This window comes from Sipha flava, unplaced genomic scaffold (genome assembly GCF_003268045.1).
Source record: "Sipha flava isolate LNK unplaced genomic scaffold, YSA_version1 74_pilon_pilon, whole genome shotgun sequence".
NCBI lineage: Eukaryota > Metazoa > Arthropoda > Insecta > Hemiptera > Aphididae > Sipha > Sipha flava.
In genome coordinates, this window is record NW_020273614.1 from 667,179 (window position 1) to 694,731 (window position 27,553).

At 27.1% G+C, this 27,553-nt stretch overlaps 1 protein-coding gene and 1 pseudogene across 2 annotated transcripts; one reads left to right on the forward strand and one right to left on the reverse strand.

The window, feature by feature from the left end:
• The first annotated feature begins 207 nt into the window (after positions 1-207).
• LOC112692507 (fizzy-related protein homolog) lies at positions 208-25,723 on the forward strand. Of its 2 annotated transcripts, XM_025567176.1 has the most exons (13): positions 208-625; positions 18,019-18,189; positions 18,246-18,389; positions 20,265-20,392; positions 20,477-20,573; positions 20,805-21,158; positions 21,243-21,428; positions 22,780-22,908; positions 23,000-23,082; positions 23,246-23,417; positions 23,493-23,650; positions 24,588-24,746; positions 25,575-25,723. In XM_025567176.1, exons 2-13 carry the CDS (start codon positions 18,025-18,027, stop codon positions 25,648-25,650), a joined length of 1,851 nt encoding a protein of 616 aa, XP_025422961.1. In that variant the 5' UTR covers positions 208-625; positions 18,019-18,024; the 3' UTR covers positions 25,651-25,723. The 2 variants fall into 2 exon arrangements, with proteins under 2 accessions (XP_025422961.1, XP_025422962.1); XM_025567177.1 differs by lacking the exons at positions 18,019-18,189; positions 18,246-18,389; positions 20,265-20,392; ... (7 more) ...; positions 24,588-24,746; positions 25,575-25,723 and adding an exon at positions 5,654-7,416 and having other exon boundaries at positions 217-625.
• LOC112692574 lies at positions 12,645-13,183 on the reverse strand (annotated as a pseudogene).
• Positions 25,724-27,553: the final 1,830 nt, after the last annotated feature.

Genomic DNA, 27,553 nt, shown 5'->3' on the forward strand with positions numbered 1-27,553 from the left:
TGCGAAATAAATTATTAATATCATCACATATTATATGAAACTTAATAGAATCTGTGATATTATTTTGTCTACACGCGGTCCTTAACCCCGGTTGAATGTATTATCGTCGTAGACGCGGCGACACTGTAAAGAATCGATACGGTCGACGGCGGATGTACCGTATGTCGTAATACGTGCGCCGTGTGCGGATTTCACTTCCTCGACTGACATCACTGCCACAACGACTCCCACCGCGGCCCGCTACTAAGTGTACCCTAACAACTGATCATAACATTTTCCCCGTCTACCGGCCAACAGCGCGTCGTTATCTGCGTGTGTTCCAATCGATTATTATTATTATTATTATTCACATTATTATTCCTTTACCATGTCCGCGGTCGTCCGTCCTCACAATTGTTTCGTTATCTATTCGTCGTTCCGTTGACGTCGGCACGTCCATTGTACACGTTCCAATCAAAAATTATCGTAATCGTACATTTCATCTTAATCCAATATTTTACCCAGTCGAATAATACTGAAATGAATATGTTCCTGTGAGCGTGTGTACGGATTACGATTTGTGCCATTACACACCGTTAACGACCGTCTTCGAGGCTGAACCGAAATCTTCCGTACCGTCGCATTTGTGAGTTTTTTTCTACGTTACACGATATTATCAATGTTCCAACTGTTACCAAAACTTCTGCTAATAATTTATTAACCGTAATTTTACCTTATTTTATAATGTTAATCGTTTATATATATTGACATTAAGGCTATTGGTAGATGACTGGAACATAATGTTAAACGCAACTTACAATCGCTACAAATCTAAAACTGGACTGTTGGGTTGTTCGTGAAGGATCTATAACGTTTACACTTGTGATTAACGTTTATCTGTATTTTAAAGATATTGTAATTGAATCATTGAAATATTTTATCTTTATCAGAGTTTTTTTACTACAGTTAATTAGGTATTCATTTCCGTTTTAATAAGCGTGTTTGTTAGTTATGTGTTCAGGTATACATTTTGTGTGTATAAAATAATCATTAGGTGTGTATGCTTAATTTTTTTTGCATATCTTTTATATATCTTCGTCAGATTAAGTTATCTTTAATCGCTACATCGTTGGATGCGCTCTGAATGTAAGAACGTAGATATGAAAGAAAATTCCACTACTGTCCGATAATTTACGATTTTAGAGAGTTTTATGTTTTCGTACTATTTTTGATGACGTCATAGTTATAGTTTAGTTACAAATATTGTCCTTGATCTATCATAGATGATCGTGTAATACATCATCAATTGGCATTCTTTCAGTATCTTTTTAATTGCTGTTTTTCACACAAGTTTTCCATTGTTGATACTTGCAGCTTTAGGTACCTCCTGCTGTCTTACCCACTGGCATCTATTATTATATAAGACCTGAGATCTCTTACAGTGATAATAAAGAGTTACAGCTTCTTTGTTCTTGTATACAATATACAGTATATTTCTTAATATTTCTTGCATTGATCTGATTGTAGAGAAATTATAAATATTTAAAGTAATATTTTGAGTTTTTGAATAAATTATTTACAAATAAAAATTGTTTTTATTTATATTAATAGAAGGAAGTGTTAAATTAAGAATTTTTAAATTAATTAAAATCAATAATGTTATTCTTATTTTTATAAAGGTTTATTATATTCTCAACATTAAATTATTCTTTAGGAATATTATATTAACTACTACTAAGAAGTCAATGACCTTAAGATCATATCTTTAATTAAAATTCAAAAACAATTGAATACAGTGCCAATTTAATACACAGTGTAACAAATTTGTATCCTACAATTGTGTATATTACTTATAATTTAAATATTAGAAGTTTTCAATTACTCTCTCTTATTTCTATACATTAAATGTTTAAGAATTCGTATATTTTAGTGCTATTGATAGTTTTCATTTTTGAGTTTCATATACTGCAAGAAATTATCCCAATATTTCATCATATTATTGAAATAATTTCTACAATATGGCTAACTTAAATAAAGTTTTTTTAGAATATTATTAACTATACATACTTATATTTTGCTAACCACATTCTATTAACAACAACTAATTGGGTATTTATCATTCATTTAAAAATAAATTAAAATTTTCTGTATATATTAATACTTGACCATAAAAACCATTCAAGTTCTTGAATGATTATTTGTATTAAATCTCATAATTTACTAAAAATTAGGAAATTAATTAATATTATTTTATACTTGTATTTTTTGAATAGTTACTGCAATTTAATTTTACCCTTTAATACCTTTTTAAACCAATATGCGTACAAAAATGTAATTTTTTGTTATTCATTTTATATATTATTGTATCTGATAATAATTGTATTATTTTACAAAAAAAAAAAAAATTAATAAATAAATTTTTAAATTAAAGTTTTTGACACAGTCTGGCATAAAGGCCTCCTCCTTAAGCTTAAAACTATTTTTCCCCCTTACTAATATCTACTGTTTAAATCTTACTTCCAAAACAGACACTTCTCTGTCCGTACAGGATCTGCCATTTCCAAAATATATCTGATATGTGCCGGTATCCCTCAAGGAGCGATTGCTGCTCCACTACTGTTTAACCTATTCACCTCTGATCAGCCTATTACTACCAATACAATTACCGGGGACTTTGCTGACGACAAGGCAATCTTGGCTCTCCACTCAAACTCTGAAATGGCCTCAACCTCATTCAAAACCACTTAAACCTTTTATCAACATGGTATAAAGACTGGGGGATAAAAGTTACTGAATCCAAATCCGTTTACTGCACGTTCACGCTCCGACAAGCTGTCTGTCCTCCTATGTATCTTAATCACCTTCCACTCCCATCTGATCAAACCGTTCGCTACTTAGGTCTTTATCTAGATCACCGGCTAATCTGGGTTATGCCTATTCACACCAAACAGCTTGCTCTAAATAATCGGTCCTGTCAGTTAGTTGCGTTTTCTTTTGACATCTAAACATCATATAAACCTCAAGAATAAACTTATAAAAATTACTCCTAAACCAATATGGACTTATGGCATCCACTTATGGGATGCCGTCGAACCCTTCAAAATTACTAAAATCCAATCCTTCCAATTCAAATGCCTACGACAAATAACTAAAGCTCCATTCTATGTCTCCAATGATACTCTCCACAAAGATCTATCCATCCAAACGGTAAAAAACGTTGACAAGACTTTCTACAGACGTATGCACTCCAATCTCCACAATAATCGCAACCCCTTAATTTCGGATCTATCTGTCCCCACCATTCCTAGTGACCCCAGAAGGATTCTAAAACGAACATGGTGTCATAATCTACTTTTAGACTAACCTCACCCCCTTATGTCAAGAAGTTCCATTAATGGATGGCCTCTTCAATCAAGTTCCCTTTACCTGAACTGATGTAAATAATTGTGATGTAACTTGACTTATTTTTTGTTACATTATCCATTATTTTGTCTTTTCTGTATTAATTCTCTCTTCACTTGTGCTTATTGTAAATCTTACTTTACAGATTGTACAATTCTCTAGATTAAAAAAAAAAAAAAAATTAAAGTTTACTTAATTGTATTTAGATTAAATAAGTAAAATAAAATTACAAAATTTACTATGTGCCAACTGTTTTATAAATATAGTGTAAATTGTTAAATCAATTTTGATGCATTGATGTGTATCTCTAACATCTTCCCATTAGCCTTGATGTCAATATATTACAAGATATATTATATAATTTATTTGTAAGTTAATTTAAGTGTTGATCATTTAAAAATAAAAATCAAAACCATTTTTAGGCTTAAAGTCAAACAACTTTATTTTAATATAGTTTAAAAATAATTTTGTGTTTATTGAAACTTTAAATTTTATTACTCTAGAAATTGAGTTTATAATGTATGGTAATATTGAATAAAATTGGTTACATGCCAAAATAACAAATTTTTTTTTTAATTTAATTTAAACTGAATACAATGAGTACACCATAAAATAACAAATATAGAATATTTTAAATGTGTTTGTAAAAAGAAGCATGCATTAGTTTGTCTTAAGAAAAAAATTTCTTGTTGCTTCTTGATGTAGGTAATTTTTTGTATTTAGTTTATTTATCATTAACAAATATTCCATATGAAGACCAAATTTTTTACATTCACATATTTACATTTAATTTTTATTACTGCTTCAATATTTTGAAATATTTTTTGTGATTAATGATAACTTGATATAAATTTCCTTTTTTTTAGTTGGTTATATTATTTATCATTGATACATTTTTAAATTCTGATGTTACTTTTAATATCTATCTAATATACACAAAGTAGTTTAAAATATTGCTATAATAATGTTTAAATAAAATGTTATAACTTTATAACTATATATTATAGTTAATTTTAATAAGAAAGCCTTAAAATATGCTGCAATTTACAGGTCATTAACTCATTTTGTTCTTGATTTTTCTTTTAAATTATTTTCTTTTAAAATATGAAATTTCTAATTATATTTTATTAGTTTGTTCAATAAGTCTAACATGATAATCTTTTTTTATTATAAAAATAAATGGCATTTGTGTAGCGGGTGATCTACCGGGGAATGGATGATCTGTGAATTCAGGATGAGTGATGTATGTTTTAATAGTATAAAAACATATTATTTTCAGCGAGTATGTCATATCAAACAAATATTTGTTAAATATAAATTTAAATAATAATTAGCCAAATATAATTATAATTTCAATTACAGTAAAAGTTTTTAGTATCATTTAAAAATGTTAAAAAAGTATTTTGAGGATTAACTGATATCCACCATGCTTCAATCAGATGACGATGTTAAAGTTCCGATGTAGTGCCATGTAGTGCCATTTTTCATCAACAATTATTTTATAAAATTCAGACGCACGTATTATAGACAAACTCCGACCAACGAACAATTTGTAACTAACCTATCCAGCAACATTGCTAATGACTCGTAGTTATATTGTAAATGCCATTAATTGTTATCGCAATACTATCCCACTGAGTTCTGTGATAATGTGCATATAATAATAGTATAATATAATATAATATAATAATAGGTAATAATAATTGTAGATCACCTGCTATACGAATGCCAAATAAACAAAAAAAACATTATTACAATTGTTTTAGAAAATGTTATATTATGTACAGTGGTTTAATATATATTTAATTGAAACAATTTTTTCACAACAAATTGAAATACTAACCTAGGCTTGTCTTATCTTATTTTCAAATTGTATTATAAATAAGGCTATTACTATTTCATATATAATATTGTAGTTCAATATGATAATATGATTTAAGTTGAATTAAATTTAATATTTTAATCCAAAACCTTAAAGGTTAATCTTATAATTTTAAATATTATGTAAAATAATATATTTTTGAATTTTTATTTTACTTTTTTTACATTTGTACTTCATTTTTCCCTATAATTATATTAAAATGTTTAGAAAATTATTGTTAAATACTCTGCATCATAGGTTAAAGTGCTTTTTAGCAGTTGTTTGATATTTAGCTTTTTAATGACTAAATACCTATTTATTTTATTTATCTTAAATGTATAAGTAGAACTAAACTGATAAAGTCTTATTACATTTTTGGGAATTTATATGGAATTGGAATTTATTTGTTAGGCATATATAAAGTACAGAAATGGATGAAGGGATGGATCCGACATTTGCAATGAGACTGAGGGCGCAGCTGTCAAGAAGTCCGGACTATGTTGTATTGAAAAACCGCCAAATGCAAGCAGCAGATTCCAAACCACAGTCTGCTGAGAAAGAAAATACATTGATGGGTTTTAAAAGGCTTGAAGATATGGAGGTAGATGATGATCCAAATCAATTAAAATCATTTAAGAAACTTAAAACTGATCAACCAAATACAACTATTCATACATATGATCAGGCTTTATTTAGTGGTTTCAGAGCTGATAGATTTATACCTTATCGAGAATCACATAATCTTGCTGCAAGGTTTAATATTATATCAGATATAAGAAATGGTATGGATTATGGCAAAAAAGATTTCCAAAGTGAATCTGCCAACAAAGATGGGGCTTATAAAGCCATTCTTCACAATGAACTTCTTGGATCTAGTGTCGGTGAAATAAGCATTCAAGATAAAAATCGTGATCGTTTAGCTACAAAACGTAATTTGTTTCAATTTTATTCTTCTAGTCCAGAACAAGTTGATAATATTCAATCTCGAGTTCCTTATTCTTTATCTCCACTTGGTGCTAAAAGTCAAGAAATTCTACGATCGCCTCGTAAAATACCTCGAAAAATTTCAAGAGTACCTTATAAAGTTCTTGATGCACCTGAATTACAAGACGACTTTTATTTAAATTTAGTAGATTGGTCATCTTCAAATTTACTTGCTGTTGGATTAGGAAGTTGTGTATATCTATGGTCAGCAACTACAAGTAAAGTAACAAGAATAAGTGATTTGTCATCTGATGGTAATGTAGTTACTTCAGTGGCCTGGAATGATAAAGGTAATTATTTAGCCTTTGGTACTCAAGAAGGATCTGTAGAAGTTTGGGATATTGCAGCAGAAAAACAAGTGAATAGTTTAACTGGTCATGCTGGCAGAGTTGGTGCTATTGCATGGAATGGTGATGTTGTTTCATCAGGAAGTCGCGATCGTAACATATTTTTAAGAGATATGAGAGGGCCTAGTTTATCTACATGTAGACGGTATTCAGGCCACCGTCAAGAGGTATGTGGATTAAAGTGGTCTCCCGATAATAGATATCTTGCATCTGGAGGAAATGATAATAGGTTGTATGTTTGGAACACACATGCGTATACTCCACAACTTACGTACAACCAACACACTGCTGCAGTAAAAGCAATTGCCTGGTCTCCTCATCAAAGAGGTTTATTGACTAGTGGTGGAGGTACAGCTGATAAATGTATACGTTTTTGGAACACTCTTACTGGACAACCAATGCAATGTATTGATACTGGATCACAAGTATGTAATCTTGCGTGGTCGAGGAACACTCAAGAGTTGGTTAGTACACACGGATATTCTCAAAATCAAATTGTTGTTTGGAAATATCCCTCTATGAGTCAAATTGCCAAACTTACTGGCCATACATTCAGGGTATTATATTTGTCTATGTCTCCAGATGGAGAATCAATAGTAACAGGAGCTGGAGATGAGACATTACGGTTTTGGAATATATTTTCAAAAGCACGTTCTCAAAAAGAACCTAAGTCAAAACTAAATCTTTTTACCAACATTCGATAGGTATATATTATAAAATTGGTCTAAAAATGTCTTGATCTCTCTTTCTTATAAATTTTATATTTTATTTGCTTTTTAGCCATTTTTCAGTTTGTTACCCATTGAACAAACTTAACTAATTTGAACTATTTTTTTATTGTAAACAATTTGATTTCCTTTTGATTTTGCTTTTATATAATTTTTTTTTTTTACAATTTTGTGAACAATATTTGAAATAATTTATTTTTATTGTGAAGTACATTACAATTTTTAATTATTAATTACATTCAAAAGGTATATAACAAAAGTTGTAAGAATATTAAAAATGAAATGTGATAAATTAATATACAATAATAAGTTTACAGTGTGTAATTAATTAATAATTAGTTAGATTTGTTATTGTTAATTTTAGCACCTATTACAATGTTTAAAAAATAAAATTTTTCATTTTATTTTTTAAAAATGTTGGTAATCTGACCATTTTATAGGCTAGTGAATAACAATGTTACTACTCATTTATCTAAATATTTATTTTATTTATTTTTAACAACAAATTTTTTATTTGAAGTATTAATATTTTTGTTTTGATGAATATAATTTTGCTCTGAAATTTATTGATTATCAACATTAATTTTTTATTTCCATTCACAATAATTGATAAAAAAAAAATTATAAAAATCTTAATTAAAAACAGTTCGTCATGTTTTTCTTTAGTAAGTACTATATATATTTATTATAATATTAGTTGCTACAAATTCCTGTTGCTAAATACAAAAATGTATATTTAAAATAATTATTTATGATTTATCTTTTAGATAGAATAGTATAAATTAGTATCTAAAATAAATTATATACATGTTACTGTTACAACTATTATATAACTAATATATTTTTATCATGGTATTCAATTGTTTATAAATTTTTGACAAAACTGTATTCATACCAAATCTATCGCTATTAGTAGTCTATTAAAATATTTAATAGTAACTACATAACTAATAATTAATACTTTTTATTTACATTAATGTAATCATATCTAACTGTAAGTAATATACATTAATATTAAACTCAAAATTTGATATAACTGTAAATAAAGTTGTATAAAAGTAAATAATATATAATACGCTGTTATTTTATGTATATATAAATATACCTAATTATTGATCTAATTATTTAAGATATGGATATATGTGGGTCAGTGTATAATTGTTTTTTATTATGCACTAATATAAAAATATTTGTAATGAGTACCTACTATTATTTTTATTTTTGGGAGATTAAAAAAAATTTTAATGAAATGTTGATTTTTGTATTTTATTATGTACCCAATATTTAATTATTTATTGTTAAATTGTAATTTCAATTGTATCAAACATACAGTGTTTCTATTTAATATTAAATAAATCAGATTTCTTAAATATTTTTTTTTGGTGTATGATGTAATTGCCAAACAAAATAAAAAGTGAAGTTAATTTTAAAATATAATTGTTTTAAAATTTTATTTATGTGCAGTTGAATATAAAACAGGTATATATGATATTTATTATATTTTCTAGTATATACATTTTTCTACTTCGACACTGCGTCTTGTCTCTTTCATCAGTCGGTGAATCCATTTCTTCATCTTTATATAGAAATGTTTAATTGACTCATCAAGATATATGGTCTTAAACTTAATTTTAAATGAATAATAATAGTATAGTATTAGTAATAATACTAATAAAAATTATGTTTTTATGAGTTAGGTGGTTAAATGCATAAAATGAAGTGTAAAAATTAAAATTATTTTTTAAATACCTAATCCAGTTATAATTTAAAAAGTATCATTTAAATGAAGTGTTATGTGTTTTAAATAATACTACTTCTAAGATAATATTGCTTATTACTTTTTTAAGTTATTCTCAGGATATAATTTGAATATGTGTAAAAATAAAATACTTTTCAAATTTGATAAAATTAATATTGTGCATTGAATATTTGCATTCATTACATTAATTGTTTCAAGTGTTTGTATAGGTCTGATTAAATAAGTTTAAACTAGGGTTTTTAAAATAATTATAAAATCAGTTTTATTTCCAAAACATTTGGCCCATCACTATTGTTATTTATCAAAATAAAATTTTGCTTTTAACCAAATTCATGCGAAATATTTTTGTTAATACTAATTAAAAACATTTATACATAATTTAAAAGATTTAGGTTTCTAAACGTACATTTGATCTTTGTATATTGCTATTCTTTATATGTATTCGTTAGTAATCAGTACATTGTTACAATTGAAGAAATTAAATTATAGATACTTATACTAGTCAGTATTAAAAAGTATAAAAATATTATTATTTAATCTATAAATTTATTACTATAGATAGATTTATACTAGCCAATATTTCTATATAATCTATATAACCAAAATATAAATGTTTTTTTATTTATGAATTAAGATTTTAGTTTATTTAGGTTTTTATACTATTAAAACGTAGATCACTCGTCTTGAATTCGCAGTTAACCCACCCCCTAACCTGCTACACGAATGCCAAAATATTAACACGTGAATACTTAAAAATGTGTACACGTGAAATAGGAAGCTCTAGTATTGACCAAATTAGGTAATTTAAGTTTTTATACAAGTTTTGGTATGTCGTATATTAATTTAATTTAATTTTTCAATTTTGGATGTTTTTCATGGTTTGACATTTTTGATTTATTACGTTAACAACGTTGAATATTACCTAGTTATTAATTAAGAAGGTACCTACTTACTTGATGCTTCTATAATTATTATATAAATATTATTTCTAAAGATAAATCTAGTTGCGTACTCGTAATGCATTTAGGATTTCTTGTACATTAAAAAAAAACTTGCTGTATAGCAATATAGAATTCATATGTATTTAAGCCATTATATTGCAAACAATTTTACATTATATACTTAATATTTGTTGGTGGTTTTACAAGTATGATTTTCAAAACTTATGGCTTCCATAAATATAATGAATGTGTTATTTTTCATTTAAATAGTTTAAAGTACCTGCCTCCTTTTTAAGCAAATATTTTGTTTGTACGAGTGTAATTATATAAAGTCAATAACAACATAGAAAGTACCTTTTTGGAGAACTTATCAAAATAATTGTTTAATAGTATGATAATAATTACTATTCACATGTAATTAACCATCGTCATGCTCGCACACCTTTATTTTTACACGAAATAATATTAAATCGGTACCAATTAATCTAACACTCATACATAATTATTGTTATTATTTCATAAATGTTTTGAATTATTTAGTAAATAATTATTACAGGTAAGTTTAAGCAATTAAGGATGACGTGCACATTGTCTCTGGAATGCTTATTGCGTATTCAACAAACACCTCATAATGATTTTAAAATTGATCATTAATAATAAGTGTATACACAATAAGGTGTATGACCAACAGTCAGAGTACATTTTTAACTTTGCAAAATTATTAATGTTGAACAGGTACACTGAACCTATCTAATAATAATTATGTACAGTACTCTTCAAACTACACTCTTCAGGAAATATCTCATATTAGTGCCGTAAAAACCGGGTGTGCATCAGACACAGGCCCTGGGCCTCATAAGGTCCAATGACTGGCATGAAAATATCAATATATAATTTATTTAAATGAAACCAATGTTATTTATAAACTTTACCAATGCCTCTTACTCCGCATTCTTCTAGGTTATTGCATTTTGTTTTCGAGTTTTAACTATATTATAAATATTATAAAAAAAAAATAATATGAAAATAATCTGTAGGTACTTGTTGTTTAAAAAATGAATATAATATTTATTTATTTCCTTTTGTATAACATGTTTTTAATGATTATTTATTCTAGTAAACTAGTTTTTGCCTAACAACCTACCCTAAATATTACGTCGAACAATCTATAACCAACTGCCTTTCAATTTTTAACTCTTATTACATTATTTTTAACTATTATATTACAAACACTCGAAAATAAATATTACTCCCACTGGTATTCCTGGATGTAACCCAGGTATTTGACCAAATCTGGCTTGAAGTCCTCATTTATAAAATTCGCTTTCTTTTGGCCCTCTTATTTTAAATAGTTAAATTTTTCTTTTGTCGTTTGTTGTGAAAATAAACACTCACAAATTCACTAAACTAAAAAATACGGGCTCCAGAGAAGTATATTATAACTCACACTCAACTAGAACAGTCAATTAGACTTTTTTCTAATGAAAGCGTCTACTTCCGCCTACGCTTACAAGCAGGTACCTGTTTAGGAGGGGCATAGGGGTCAAGCCCCTCCCTAGATCTTTTTCGACCTATAAGAGATTATTTCAAATCTACTACAGTGGTAACCTTGTACATTTTAATAGAATAATAATTAACTCTTATGTATTATTTTGACGTATAAATGCAGTATTAATATAAAATATTAAATGTATGCCTTAATGAATACATCATATTTTATTTATAATGATGTTATGAACTGAATACTCCCAGTTTTATCCTTACAAAATAGGTTTATTCATAAGAACAGTTGTTTTACAATAAATGCATAAGAATATATATAAATACATAATTATATGAGAACAAAATAAAATGAATATAATATAAAACCAAATATGCTTGACAAGGTGAAAATTTAACATGTTTATAACTTACGGCTTTATAGCGTTTTGAAGTCGAACGGTTATTTGTAAAATTTACAATACTGAATGTCGCGGCGTGAAAAAAGGATACGGGTCACGGAACTTGGCATTGTGAACTTACTTCACTGGGTGGTAAAATAGTCAAAGGTGTAGGGTTTTACGGTCACACCAGACTATCACCATACTCACGCCGGGTTTTGTTTTAAGACTAAAACGTGGTCTATACGCCGAACGTGTTGTATAAAAGAGAACTGGGATTATGTGGGAAACGCTGATATCGGCGGGGAAATATGTTTTAGACCTGATAGTCCACCAGACGGGGTGTTAAGGCTGCACCCTGGACTCCGAAACCAATAGTTATACCTCGCAACCGAAATTTGATCAGAATAGGTATCGAGTTAATCCGTCGAGCTCAACTATATATATATATGTTACCGGAAATGTTGACATTTAGGAAAGTATGACAATTCCTAGTAGCGGAAGGAAATGATGTCATTGCCTAGTATATGTTATCATTTCCTTACAATTCCAGGCAATGATGCCATATTTTTTCATACATGTGATACCATTTTTTTTTTTTTTTAATTTGGTTTTTAATTAGACTTAAAATAATTATTTTATTATACATAAATGTTAATTACTAATATTATAATAAAATAGAGTAGTTTTTTTTTAACTTTTTTTTATCAATTTGATTTGTATAATTTCAGAATTTTTATATTTTACATTTTATTTTTCATAGTTACTCAGTTTTATTTTCACATGGCAAACCTCCATGACATTTAGAATGACAAATTCTAGATGCCGATCTGCAAGTACACCTGTTCGTCTTGCATTTTGTTTTACATTGACATCGGGTATATCATTGTGTCCCTGAAATACTATTTACAGTAGCTGTCTCCCGAAGTGATATCTGTTTTTCTGCGTGACCTGCTAACTCTAAAACAGTAGTTAGATTCAATAAATTTGCCTTGCAAGGATTTATTTCCAGTCTCGTGTACATATGTTTTAAAAATCCTTTTTCAGTGCCTATAATTAACAAAAAAAAAAAAAAATAATTATAATGAATCTCTATTATGCGTTTAAATACGACGATGATTAATATGCTATAAAAATACTAAATTAATTCTAATATAACTTGTATAAATCTTCTTTAACTTCAGTTATAACCGCTAGTATATTTCTCAGCGATCCACGAACGCGGTCTACATCAGGAATGCTCAGGTGTACTGTAGTTCCAACACTAAGTTCATCATATTTTTTATTCGATGTTTTAATCATTTTTTTGAGCCTGTTTTTCTAAATTTTGCGGAGATGATTGAACGTGCATTCAGTATATTTTGTTTTTGTTGATAAACTAAATAATAATATTATAGTTAGTAAATTATATTTAAATATATTAAACTATTACGTTTTTTTTTACCAAGTTCAAAGTCACTAGTAACCGATTCATTTTCTTCGACTTTTTCGTCTTCACTTGACTTTAAAATACTTTCTATATCTTCCTCATATTTCAAAGAGCCGATTTTATCTATTGGTAAACCAATATTTCGCATTTCATTGAGATCCATTTTTAACAAGTGCACTGAATGTGTAAATAACAAATACTATTGCTACTGTACTAAGAAGAACACACTACTAAAGGTGGTATACGACATGTACATGTTAGGGACACTTTTAATAAAACACATAAAGATTGCGATAGATATATGCGATAGGCACTTACTACTCAACCATTTAATCATCGACGGGTGACGATTACGGGTTTCAGTATGTCGCCGTTACGAGTTAGTTATCGTTCTTATAGTTATATTGTAAAGGCGGTTCCCACATGACTTGCTGCATCACGAGTTCTTATGCTTTCGTGTAAGTAAGTAATGCTTGATAAGATTTCCTAATAAATTGCCGAAATGTTGAAAGTATTTAGGTAACGATATCATTTCCATCCTAGATATTTTCATCATTTCTAAAGCTTTAACATTTCCGGTAACATATATATACCATATTCGGTGGTTATTGATTTGATTCCCCGGGTGAGTAAAAAGTACATGTTTTACTTAATAAGTTTTTCACAGAGTAATATATATAGCTTCTGGAGGTATTAATTTATTGTGCATTGAGGGTGCTTCTGAATTATATTATCCCTTTACTGCTATGAGTGAGTGAAAGTTGATGAATTGCGGTGCGAAATTTAGATTTTTAATATTATGTCGCGTCAGCGCTATCTCTTACCGTCGTAGCGCGAGATCGACGTGTCGACGTGCGTGATACGGGTGGCGCGGCGTAGCGGACGGTAGCATATGTGTGTGATCGTTACAATGAGCTTTGGTGTTCTATTTAGAATTGTAATGGTATATGTATCTCTTTAACATTTTTTTTGTAATAATTTTTAAATTTTTCGTAATACCTGACAATTTTAGGTCAATAAAATAGAGTACCTATATTGGATTTCCAATAGTGATGGGTCAAACCTGATTTTCCGGTGTCAAACCGTACTCGAACCAAACATTGTCAATATTACGAACCCGAATCGAACTGAACTATTAATATTTTTTATTGAACTAAAATTGGAACTCATCATTTTTTTCCTTTTATAAATATACCGATATTATAAAATTTTTACTCACATTGTACACAATTTAATATATCTAAAAATATATTATTATAATTATTTATTAACATTAAATTCTATTATTTTGATAACATTTTTAAAAATAAAGAGTACAAACAATATTTATATTTTTCCTTTTCACTTTACTAAAAATAGATTTGTGGTTTTGATCATATCATCACGCATCGTATGACAAATAATCTATGATAATATTACCTATAGATATTTACAAAATTACATGCTTCAACATGGAATTATTTTATTTCATCATATCTAATTGTAATAATATAAAAAACATTTTTAATGTTAATATGATACTTACTACAAACTATAAAGTATAGAAAATTAATTTTAAATTGATTAAGAATATTTTCTAGTTCAAATTAAGAAAATATCTAAATGGTAAATATTTCGGTTAGATTTTCTTTCATTTTGAGTTCGGATTACGAACTGAACCGATCATCTAATGTTAGGTTCAGTTTTGTTCGACATTCGAACAGTTCGGCCCATCACTAATTTTCAATAATAAATATCAAATTATAAAATATAGGTTTAAAGAACGGGAGCCAGGCGTTGGATAGAAGGGATTTACGCTACTCTGAGGATAAATGCAGGCTCGGACTGGGTGGGCACCGGCCTACTATTCTAGATAAGATTCTAGAATCCACAATGTATTATTTCGGAAATCTTTAAATGTGTTTGTCTCACAAATTGATATTTGGTAGGATTTAAAGAGGTTAGAAAGGGACACTTTCTTATAACCTTTATAATCAACAAACATGATTAATCATGTCATTTTTACATTATCATCTTATTATACACGCCTTTCTCGTGGCCGCCATTAGAAAAACTCAAACAACATTATTTTGATAAATAAAAGCCAAAAATAGGTATCACGATAGAACAAAACCACAGGATATAATTAAAAATACTGTCACGGGTTTAGTTATCAATTTATTTATTCTGTCATCTGTGATAACGTTAATTATTATAACACGTGTATAAATATATACAATATACACAATATATGATATGCATTAAGCACAGTAAATACTAGATTTACTGCCGAAAAGCTGATTCAGACTAGATTTCAGTATAACATAATTTATAATGTACTTAGGATTTTCTATAATCATCCCTTGAGATCATTTAAAAAATATAATTAGGTACCAAGGGGCTATAAACAGATAATTTGTTCAATGTTCTGTAATTTCAGTTAAAGATTTTTTCAGGGCCGCGGTCTACTGTGCTACAGCACAGTAGTACAGTGGGCCAGTCCGGCCCTGAATAAATGTAATATACGTGTATTATGTAATATATATATGTAATGTAGTTATCGAAGAGTTAGGATCAATTTTTTTTTTTTATTTAGGAAATAATAGAGGTATGTCGACTTTTTAGCGATTGTAATACATTTCATTCGAATAATGTAGTATAATTTCAAAAAACCTTTCACTGTTACTGTATGATCTATACATATATATATAACATTTTCGAGTGTTAAATATTAAATAACTAAAACTATTAACCACAAATTTCTGGAAATGTTACTCCTTACTGAACCTCTGACTCGGTACATAGACATAGAATAATATCATGTTAAGTAAATTGTAATTTCAAAAAAAAATGTGCTCAACAAACCCTTTGTGATCAGATGGTAGGATGTGTATGAATATGTATGAACTAGTGATGGGCATATCTGGATTTGATGGATTACCCGAACTATCCGGATTATTCAATTCAATTTTTCTGTTGAATTACAAATACCATTTCTACAATATATCTCCAAATTATGCTTTTTAATACTTAAAAATAATTTTTATTTGTTAATTGTAAGAAATCTTGTCCGTGTAAATAATTACATCGATAACAATTATTATTGTATCATTCTTATATTGTATTGTAATATAAATTCTATTTATCTTCAGAAAATTGTATCCAATAACCATTCAAAGATAATGAAGTTAAGATAAGGTAATTGGGTGTTCAGTCATGATAGCACTGTAAGTCATAGAGGTATAAAGTGAACCCAGCAATTAAATAAATTGTAATTTTGGTTACTAATAATACATTATAAAAACTGTTGAAATCATCATAAGTAAATTGAAATTTATAAAATATAATATTAATTTTTTGTGACAATAAAATAAAATGATTTATTTTACTAGAAATTAAGAATATTTATAAGTTATATAAAAAACAAATTCATAAACCCGGATACTTCAGCAAATCCGGATAAAAATACAAGTGCCAAATTGAATTAAATATTTATTTAACAAATATATTAAAACCTACTGCATATAAAATAAGTATAATAACAACACAAATAGTTCTTATATTAAAATCGTACCTTCAGTCTGAATCCTGTGTAAAAAAAACAACAAATAATCTGTACCTATTACTAGGTAGTACCTATTAATTATTTTTTAAAAAAACTTTAAAAAACAATTAAGATAGGTAACTTAATTTAACAAATATCTAAGTAGAAAACATAAAGTTGGTAAGTAATCAAATAACAAATTCCAAATTTTTTTTTTTTCATTTTGGCGACTTTGTTGATTGTTTCATCAATGGATACAATAATATTTGTATGTAAATGCAGCAAAGCAAAATCTGTTAGTCTCTGCTGGCCTATTCTTGATCTTAAACATGTTTTCAATTTACAAAAATACATTTTTGGCCAATATTTTCAAGTAAATGAATATGGAAACAGATATTGTCAGTTATTATGATTATTATTTGAATTAGGGGCTTCTAGCTCTATAAAATACACAAATATGCATGCATTTGTGCACAAAAAAATGACTAAATACCTATGCAAAAAAAAAAAAGTACCAGATGTTGTAAAAAAAAAAAAAAAAATAGGCGAGTAAAATTATTAAGGACTTATAAAGCTCTAATAAATACAAAAATATACAATATGCATAAATGCACCAAAAAATGACTAACTAGTAAATATGTGGTAAAGAAAGGGTTACTTTAAATTACTTTATATTATCTCATAAATATCTCGGTTGTGGTTGTAAATGTCTATAACCTTAGCAATATCTGTGGAAGATAATACCACTATTCGTTCCACAACCAAAAATGGTATGATATATGAAGATAAACAACAATTTATACCCGTGGTCAAATTGATATATCATTGAATTTATTATCAAATTATAATGATAGACTAGTAATTTATATTCTTAGTTATTTATACATTACATTTTTTAAATGAATTAATGTATTATATTCAAAAAAAAATACGAGCCATGGGGGCGAATGCCCCTTCGCTCCCTCCCACAAATTCGCCCTTGTAGTTGCATTAGGTATAGAATCTATACTATAGATGATTATGGTATACATAAATATTATAATGTTTGTGATTAAGAATTGAAAAAAGAAAAAAAATGTTGGTGGAATTTTTATTATTAAAATTCCAATTTTAACTTTATTACGCATGCGCTTCAAGTCAATATTTCCATTTTTCCATAATATCTATAGAAACATTGTGTTTCAGTTCAAAATGTCTTTGCGTGATTTAGTTGAAAGTGATTGTGGAGGTAGCAATTCATTGGTTAAATTATCGACACATTTAGTCCAAGATCATGCGTTTAAGGACCAAGATCTTATACAATCAACACATAACGAAAATAATGATCAAATTTTTTTGCAAACTAATACAAGAGAGGTAAATCTAATTATATGGAATAATATTGTATAGTAATTTGTTCATGTTTTTTTTAGTTGGCGGATCAATTTTTTAGTTCCGTCGAAACAGAAACATTCAAAATGGATAACATTTTAGCTGAAATGAGAAGTGTTGAAGCCGATTTGGGTAGTAGTGAAGAAGCTTGGCCAACAGAGTTTGCGAAAAAAATCGATAAACATGTTAGTACCTATTTAATCAACATTATTTTATTGGTAATAATAATCATAATAAAATTATATAGGTAATACTACATCGGAATGGTAATTTTTCAATTTTAGCAAATATTAAAAATTAAAAAAAAATTTTTTTATATTTTATATGTATTTATTAAAATTATAATTAATATACTTGTTAATATACTTGTTATCTTCATATGAAAATAATTATTTTCAGTTTCGGTCTATTCATTTAAGTTTAACGAATAATATTCAAATAAGCTTAAATTTAATAATAGTTGAAAAAATAAAAATAAATTAAAATTAATAGCTGAAAGGTCAATTGTACAGGAGTGTAGTGAAATCATGTGATTCGGAGTGTTGGGTGGTCGTCAGGAGAATTTAACAGAGTATAAGTGTTGCGGAAATGAGAATGCTTTGATGGATGAGTGGAGTGACAAGAGAAGATAGAAAAGGAACGAATATGTGAGAGGTAGTATTGGTGTTGCGTCGATAGTGGACAAGATGAGCGCAGATATCTGAGATGATGAGGTGAGATAAAACAAAAGCAATAAGAGTGGTTAAATGATAATGAAAAATTAAAATTAAAATTAAATGTGGACAATTAACGTTGAATGGAAAAGAGGAAGAGAAAGACCAAAAAGGAGATGGTTGGATACTATTGAAAATGATGTCAGGGCTGTTGGTGTGTGCAGTGGTGGTTTTTTTTTCAATTTTTTCTGGGGGGGGAGTTCCTTTGACATTACCCTATTATATATGTAGATAAAAAAAATGTTTAATCCATTAATAATTTATTACTTAAAGTCTTAAAATGTAATTCTTACAATTACAAAAAAAACATAGTGCATAGCATTTTAGTTACAAGACAAAATATATAAAATAAAATATATCACAACCTAAACGCGTGATATGGGGGGCAGACTCCCTGCCCCTCCCCGTAAAACCGCCACTGGGTGTGTGCATAGGAGATGTAATAATTCGAAACGATTGGAGACTTTGGATAAAGGTAGCTGACTTTAAATAGTTGAGAGGAAAGTAAGAGAGTATTTTCTATATATATATTTATTACTATTAATAAATTTATACAAGCCAGTACTTCTATATAATCTATATAACCAAAGTATAAATGCTTTATTTATGAATTAAGATATTTTGATTATTTAGGTTTCTAATCATAAGAATAATACACTCTTACAAGTTACCAAATTATTTTTAAACTGTGTATGGAAATCATAGTTAATTGTTTAAAATAGGTTTAAAAACCAAACATTTAGCACACTCGGAGATTAAGTTTTTTTAACTTGTTCATAATTGAAATTAAAAAAAATTAGGTACCTATATGATTTTTTTCTAATTCAATATCAATGACGACGATAGTTAATAGCTTAGTGGAGCAAATTTTCATATACGAGTACAGCACTGTATATTAAATATGTCGTCATGATCAAACGTTTGTGTGAACTTGTTAGTGAATATTTTGTTTTCGGGATTTTTATAGTGTTTTATAAAAAAATTATTTATAATTTAGTTCATAACATTGTGATTGATATTATTATAATTTATTTTTTAATAGATAAAAATGTGATGATTTAATACACCGGGGTATAATTGTAATTATTAATGAATCATTTTTTTTCTACAGTAATATGTTTTATTTAATTTAAATATATTTTAATGCTTCTAATACATCTGATATATTAGATTTAGTCTTTATACATTTTTTCTAATTATTATAGGCTATTTTAAAATTAATTTTTTTTCTATTGGGTTTTTTATTTGGATGATATTTCTTATAAAATACAGGAGTATTATGTTTTGACGTGAGAGGCACTAATTATGCTATTTTTTAAAAAAAATGTTATGGTTTTATTTCATCAGGATCAGCAGTTTGATCCAAATATATGGAGCTCTTCAGAAAATAAAATGCTAGTAAAAGACGAAGTTTATGATTTAGGCTATACTCCTGAATGGGTACAAGAAATAGAGCAATCCTATGAGAATCAAAAGTAAGTTATTTGTTGAAACTATGCTATATATATATTTTAATCATTACTTATCTATTGTAAGTTATAAATTGTTATTCATTTTAGGAACAACGTAAACAAATCACGATTTGACTTTGATAGAAATAAAGAAAAGGTTTTAGAGTTTGATGATTTTGAATCTATTACACGTGATGATTTTATGGTAAATTTTTAAATAATAAACAGTGGTGAATCATTCATATTTGTTTAAAACAATATTTATCATTATGGGATTCACAATAATATTATTTTAGTTTTGGTAAAATATTGTATTATATTTTAATATTTAATATGAATTAAATCGTTAAAGTAAGAAATATTTTTGGATTCTCATTTTAATAGGTACTTATAATTTTTTAAATAATATTTATAATGTAACATCTATTTATTTCAGGATGTTAATAGAAAAGTATCTTATGAGAATAATTTTCATTTACCAATAAACAATTTGGGAATTGGATTATTTCATAATCCAATACTTGCGGACAATCAAGAGTATCGGCATGATATTATGGCATTTGAAAATACATTTCAATCAACAGAAACAAATAATGCGTCGAGTACAATGTCACCAAGTACTCCAGGAATAGAAAATATATTGGTTAGAGATCAGTTTGAACAATTTAAGCAATTGGATCGAACTATTGAAAATGTGGACCCTAGTTCAATGAAAAACGAGTATTTTAATTATAATCCGGTGTATGGTAATACCTCGAGAGATATTGATATCAGATTTGATTCGCCATCGGTACATTTATTTCATTTTATATAAAACCATTTGTATCCTCTGTTCAAATGTTGAATTATATTGGTGGATTTTATTTTTGTATAGAACTATTCATTTACGCCGGGCAACGAGATGGAATCAATAGAAAATCCTTTAGCTGAAGGAAAAAGACGGTTGGAAAATGGTGAGTTGCCAACGGCCGTATTATGCTTTGAAGCAGCTGTTAAGCAAGATCCTTCTAATGCTGAAGCGTGGCAGCTTTTAGGAACCACCCAAGCTGAAAATGAACAAGTTGGTTCTTTATATTTTATAAGTGTTGTTGGTCACATTTTATGTTTTTAAAATTATAAATATTTTTGAAAGTAGTTAATAAAAAGCATATATTCAATATCAATCAAAATAATTTTAAGAATTATTTGTTTCTAAATTCTAAAGCGTATGAAATATTATAAGTTTATTAATGCTCTTAAATAGTTTTTATTTATTTTTTGATTATAACTATAAATTAAATTCATTATACAAAAAAAGCACAATAAGTTTATTTGAGAATTGAATACAATGAACGTGAAAGTCATGATTAAAAAAGCTGTTACTTAAGGGGGGGGGGCATTAAAAATACTTCAGTAGTTGAAAATTAGATTTAAATTTATTATTAAATAGGTACAGTAAAACTGTAGGATCTTACGCTACCATATTCATTACCATTTACGACGGAAATTTTAAGGAATAGTTGGAATAAACAAATGTCTTATGAGTAGGTTTTTATTGGTACAGTGGTTTGGAGTAAAATATCATAGATTCTAAATTGTTTTGGCTTTTTCGTTGTTTTTATATCGAAATCTTTGCCGAGTGTATAATTTGAAATATTTAAGGTCATTTGTGATGTTTTAGAATGAAATGTTTTTAAAAGTTTTAATTTTCTTGGTATTTGATTTTTCGGCTGCACGTTTTGTGGATTTTAGAAGTAATTTATACATTTTTGTTTTCATATTTCTGAATTTATTACTTGAAATGATTATTTTGAGCATACAAGAGTGTGCATTAAGCATTAATATTTTATCAAGATTAAGTCCTAAATATCTATTGTTGTCAAAGGTTGGAATAGGAATATTATTTATAAAACCTTGTAGGCATTATTATAGTCTTGATGTAAAAATAGTGTGGAATGATTCAGAACTATTTATTTTAACTCAGTTTATTATTCCAGTTAACTATTCAATTTAGATGGAACTGTAGAACAGCTGAATCTGTTATTGGGTAATCCGTCGAGATTGTGGCTTATTTTTAGCATAATCCCCTACTTAAATATTATTTAGAATAGACTGATCTGAGGCGAAAGCATTTAATAATATGGGAACCTTATAGTACTTCGGCATTAATTGTAGAAATATATAAAAATGCTAAACCATGTCGGACTTGAAAGTTACAATTTGTTAGATAAAATTGAATAAGAAAAAAAATGTTCAAAGAAGACATTACTGAAATTATGAGAAGTATAAAATACTTCTTCTTGTTTTCTTGAATAAACCAAATGTATTGTTAGAGGTTATTGAAAAAATGTAATATGGAGTTTATTAAATAAATAATGATTTATGGTTGTACAATTTTTACTTACTTAAATATAAGTAAAATTATTTTTTAGGATCATTATGCTATACAAGCATTAAAAAAATGCATAGAATTGCAACCAGAAAATTTGAATGCTATGCTTTGTTTGGCGGCTTGTTACACAAATGAAAGTTCTCATACATTAGCTTGCCAAACGCTTAAAGTAAAAATATAATTTATTTAAAATATTTAAAAGTAATGTTTATTGAAACCTGGCGTTGTATTAATTAAATATATAAATATTTGTTAATTAGGATTGGTTATATCAAAATCCTAAGTACAGAGATATAGTGGAATCAAAACCAATACCTAAAATCACACCTTATTTGCTCTCCTCGTATGTATCGATGTTTTATTATTGTAGTATTGTATATTTTATTCTTTAGTTTTAGGAAAAAAACAAATATCAAGTATTTGTTTAATCATAAGTCTTATTTAAAATGTTAACAATACAGTGTCTTGTTACATTTGTAAAACTATATTATTTTAAATTTTTTTAGGAGCTTCTATGATAACGTAAAAGAAATGTATATAGAAGCTGCTCAAAGGAGTTTGGAAACTGGGAATGTTGATGCTGATGTTCAAAATGGATTGGGCGTATTACTAAATCTTAATAACGAGAATGATAAAGCAGTTGATTGTTTTAAAGCTGCTCTACAAATAAGACCTGAGGTAATTAATTGAGTAAATAATAATAATATAGTAATATATATGTTCTCTATAAAACGTAATTGATAAATTTTTCAGGATGCGCGTTTGTGGAATCGTTTGGGTGCCACTTTGGCCAATGGTGGTCGGTGTGAAGAAGCTATAGAAGCATACCACAATGCTTTGCAGCTATGCCCAGGTTTTGTAAGGGCTCGTTATAATTTAGGAATTACTTGTATACATCTTGATACATACAGGTTATTATTCTATTTTATTAGATCACATATTATGTAGGTACTATTTAATTAATAAAAGTACCATACTACTAATAAAAGTAGTAATAATTAGACTAATGAAATTACGCATTTTTAAGTAAATATAAAATAAAATATGTACAATAAATGCATCTGGACAAAATTTCTATAGCTTTTAAATAGCATTATTCTTTTTGGTTACTGAACCAAATAAATAAGCGAATATATTTATTTCTGTTGCTCAGAAAATTTCTTATGACTGGAATTGTTTGTTAATTTTTTAGCACACAATTAATTTGGTATCTATAATCATTATATTGCAGAACAAATGTAATAACCTGTGTCAATAATTTTATTAATTTTGATATAGATTCTTATGATAATATTGTACTATGGTACATGGTTCATTCACAAATTAATAAAATAATATTAGAGTATGGAATATTATGGTAAAAATATGGTATAAATAGCTCTATTATATAGACCTAGTGGAGAGTGTTTATGTGGCACTTGTAAATTCATTTTACTAATAATATTTACCTAATGTTCAGTTGTATGATATAAATTAAATTATACAGTTACATGACTATAAATGAGGTGATATTCTTCTTCTTCTCAACAGCTTAGCAGTCCATGTAGGTCCATCGCTGCCATCATCATTCTATTGGATCCTATTATTCACATCTTCCATATGGTTTCATGAATCATTTTAAGATCTTTTTCTCCTACATTCTTCCATCTTGTTTGGGGTCTTAAAAGATCTTTTATTCTTCTTATTTTTTTTTCTTTATATTTTATAATATCTTTTTTATTAGGTAATATTATTTTCATTTTGTTTTATATTTACTCTCTTAAAAAAGGGTCATAAATTAATGATACTTACTGAAATTTAGTTTTTAAATTATAATTTGTATTAAAAATATGCATTTATATATAACAGAGAAGCTATAGAGCATTTGTTAGAAGCACTAAACCAACAAGCATCAGCTATAAGTGCAAAGTTTCAAACGCCTGCTTTATCAGATACTATTTGGAGTACATTACGTTTAGCTATTTCAATGGAAGAACTTCCAGAATTATTGAAAGCTGTTAATGACAGGTAAATGTGCATTTAAATACAATAGAACCTCGATAACTCTAACTCCGGTTTCTCGAAATTTCTGTATGTTGAATTTTTTTTTTAGTCCCGATCATTCAGTATTGGACTACGTGTTAAGTTATTTTAGTATATCGAATTTTCATAAGTCAAATTTTTCTATAATTTGAATTCAATATCCGGTACCCACCGCCTATTGCGATTTCCTAAATCGAATATATAACAGATTAAATAAAGTATAAAATTCTCAGACTATAAATTATAAGTAAATGACATTGAGCTTGTACACACAACGTTGTAATAACGTTGATATTTAATTATAGTTTAGCTAGTGGCTGATAACGACATTAATGTTACACGGACTTGATTAATAAACATCGAAAATATGTCCAACAACAGTCAGAAATTTCTGACAACATTTTTTCTACACTAAATGGTTTGAGTAGTTTATTGAAAATACTTCTAATACCTACCTACTAAACAAAACAATCAAAAATTACATATTTTCTACTTTCATAGTTCCTCGGTAACTTGAAGTTTAGGTATGTCGAATTTTTTTTTTTTTTTTGGTCTCTTGTGATTTCGAGATATTGAATTTTCACTGTAGCATATTTTTTTTCTTAAATAAATCCAATCTTCACCTGTAAGACATTGTACAGATTGTAAAATGTTTAAAACTTAAAATGTAATTTATGATGGTAAATCATTCAAGTATTCCTTGCAAACATTTCAAACTCTCTTAGAGTCTAAAACAAACACTTGGATAGTTTGATCTTATATTAATATAAATAATAATAAATAAAATATAAATTAACTATATAATTGTTTCAGGAATTTAGATTTGTTAAATGAAAAATTTAATTACAATGGAGCTGATCGAGGTAATGTTACTCCTGAAAATGAATAAGGTGTAAAATAATTTGTTATTTTATTATTGTTATTTTTGAATTTGGGTTTATTTATAGGCTAAACAAATTATTTAATTTTCTTTTTAAAATTAACATTTTTGTTGTTTTTATTGTTTCACCTATTTTAGTTTGGGAATAGTTTTAAAAATGTTAGAATTTGTTTATTTTATTTTTTTGAATATCCATAAGTAAATTTAAGAAACTAGTATATTATTCAATGTATAATGCTCAAAAATGTTTTTACAAAATAGTTATAAGTTGTATACTTATAATGTAATACTTTTGTAAAAGAGATTATAATTTATACTACTATATTTTATTAGTATATTTTGATTTTATACTTAAAGTTAGTAGATATAAGAATATTTCTTCTATTAGTAAATAGAAAATTATTTTCATTCATTTTCAGAATTAAAAAATGAAGTAGTAATAATAAAAATAAGTATTGGTTAAAGGAATACAAGTATTTTTTATGTCTATTAATATATTTTTAGTTTTTTCTATATTTTATACTTGTGTAGTCAACAGTTTAATTTGTAATTATATAATTTATTTAGGAATAGATATAATTATACAATTGTGCACTAAAACTGCATATTTGCAAGTTATAATGATTTAAATATGCAGGCACACGCGCATATACCTTATTTTTATTTTTAAAATGAAAAATCTTATAATTTTGAATCATTATGGATTTGATAGATTCTGTTTAAACTTTTTTTTACAGATAATAGAATATTTTCATCTATAGTTTAACTTAATTAATGATAATTATTCCACTTTGTATAGTAAAATACAATGAAGTTAGTAAGTGTACTTATTATATTATTTTTTTAAGAACAATTGAGGTCTGTGAAGAATATATTTATGCAGTGAACATTATTTGACAAATTAAGTCAAACATTACTAAAATTAAAACTTCAAAGGAGCCCTGTTTAAGGCATTATCGAAATTTTAGTTGTATTTTGTTTATTTTTAAAAATGTAGTTAGAAATTTTATAATTTCATTATTTTCTTTATTTGTAATGCAATATTGTTACATTGGTTTGTATAATTCATTTAGCATCATCTGAAACTAATTTAATCTTTAAAACTACAGTTTTAAAAGTAATAACAATAAAATTTATCAAATCCAATCATTAGTAAGTAAAAAAAATTACTACAATTTCTAAGCTTCAGTAGCGGATCCAGGATTTAATTATTTTTTTATTTTGGGGAGGGGGGGTTAGTTTATTTTTTTATTTGTTAAAGATTCTATTTAAATTATAATAATATTGTAAGAAATGTATAACGATAAAGATAATTGTAATCTCCTAGGATTAGATTTTGAAAACATGTCTAATATTTTTTCAGGTATTATATTAACTTGTTTATGGATATTAAGCTAACCCGTTTAAATGGTTTTCCCCCATTGTTGTTCTTAAATAAGTTTTTATGCTTTTTAGCATTGAGAAAGAACGCTCACTTGTCGATGTTGTTACAGGTAATATTGTCAAAATTAGTAAAAGTTGACGAATGTTTGGAAATTCTCATATCATTATAGCATTATATTATTATATCATTTATATAATTATTTTGAGCGAAAAAATAAAAAAGATAAAATTGTAAAGATTACAATAAAAACTTGACACTATTGAATTAATAAAACTTAACTTAAGCCAATGGGGGGAGGGGCCTTCGGCCCTCCTCCCTTAAATTCGCCACTGCTAAGCTTTATGCTTAATACAGATTTTATTTCGACGAGTGTATAGTTAAACAATTGATCCTTGCCCTCTTAGGATGATCTTAATAATAATATGATGGTTGGGGATTTGAGGTTCTTAAAAACTTTAATCTTGGATATTTTTAATTTTATTTTAAAACTGACTTAGGGTACATGCATTTTTTTATTTTTACTTCAAG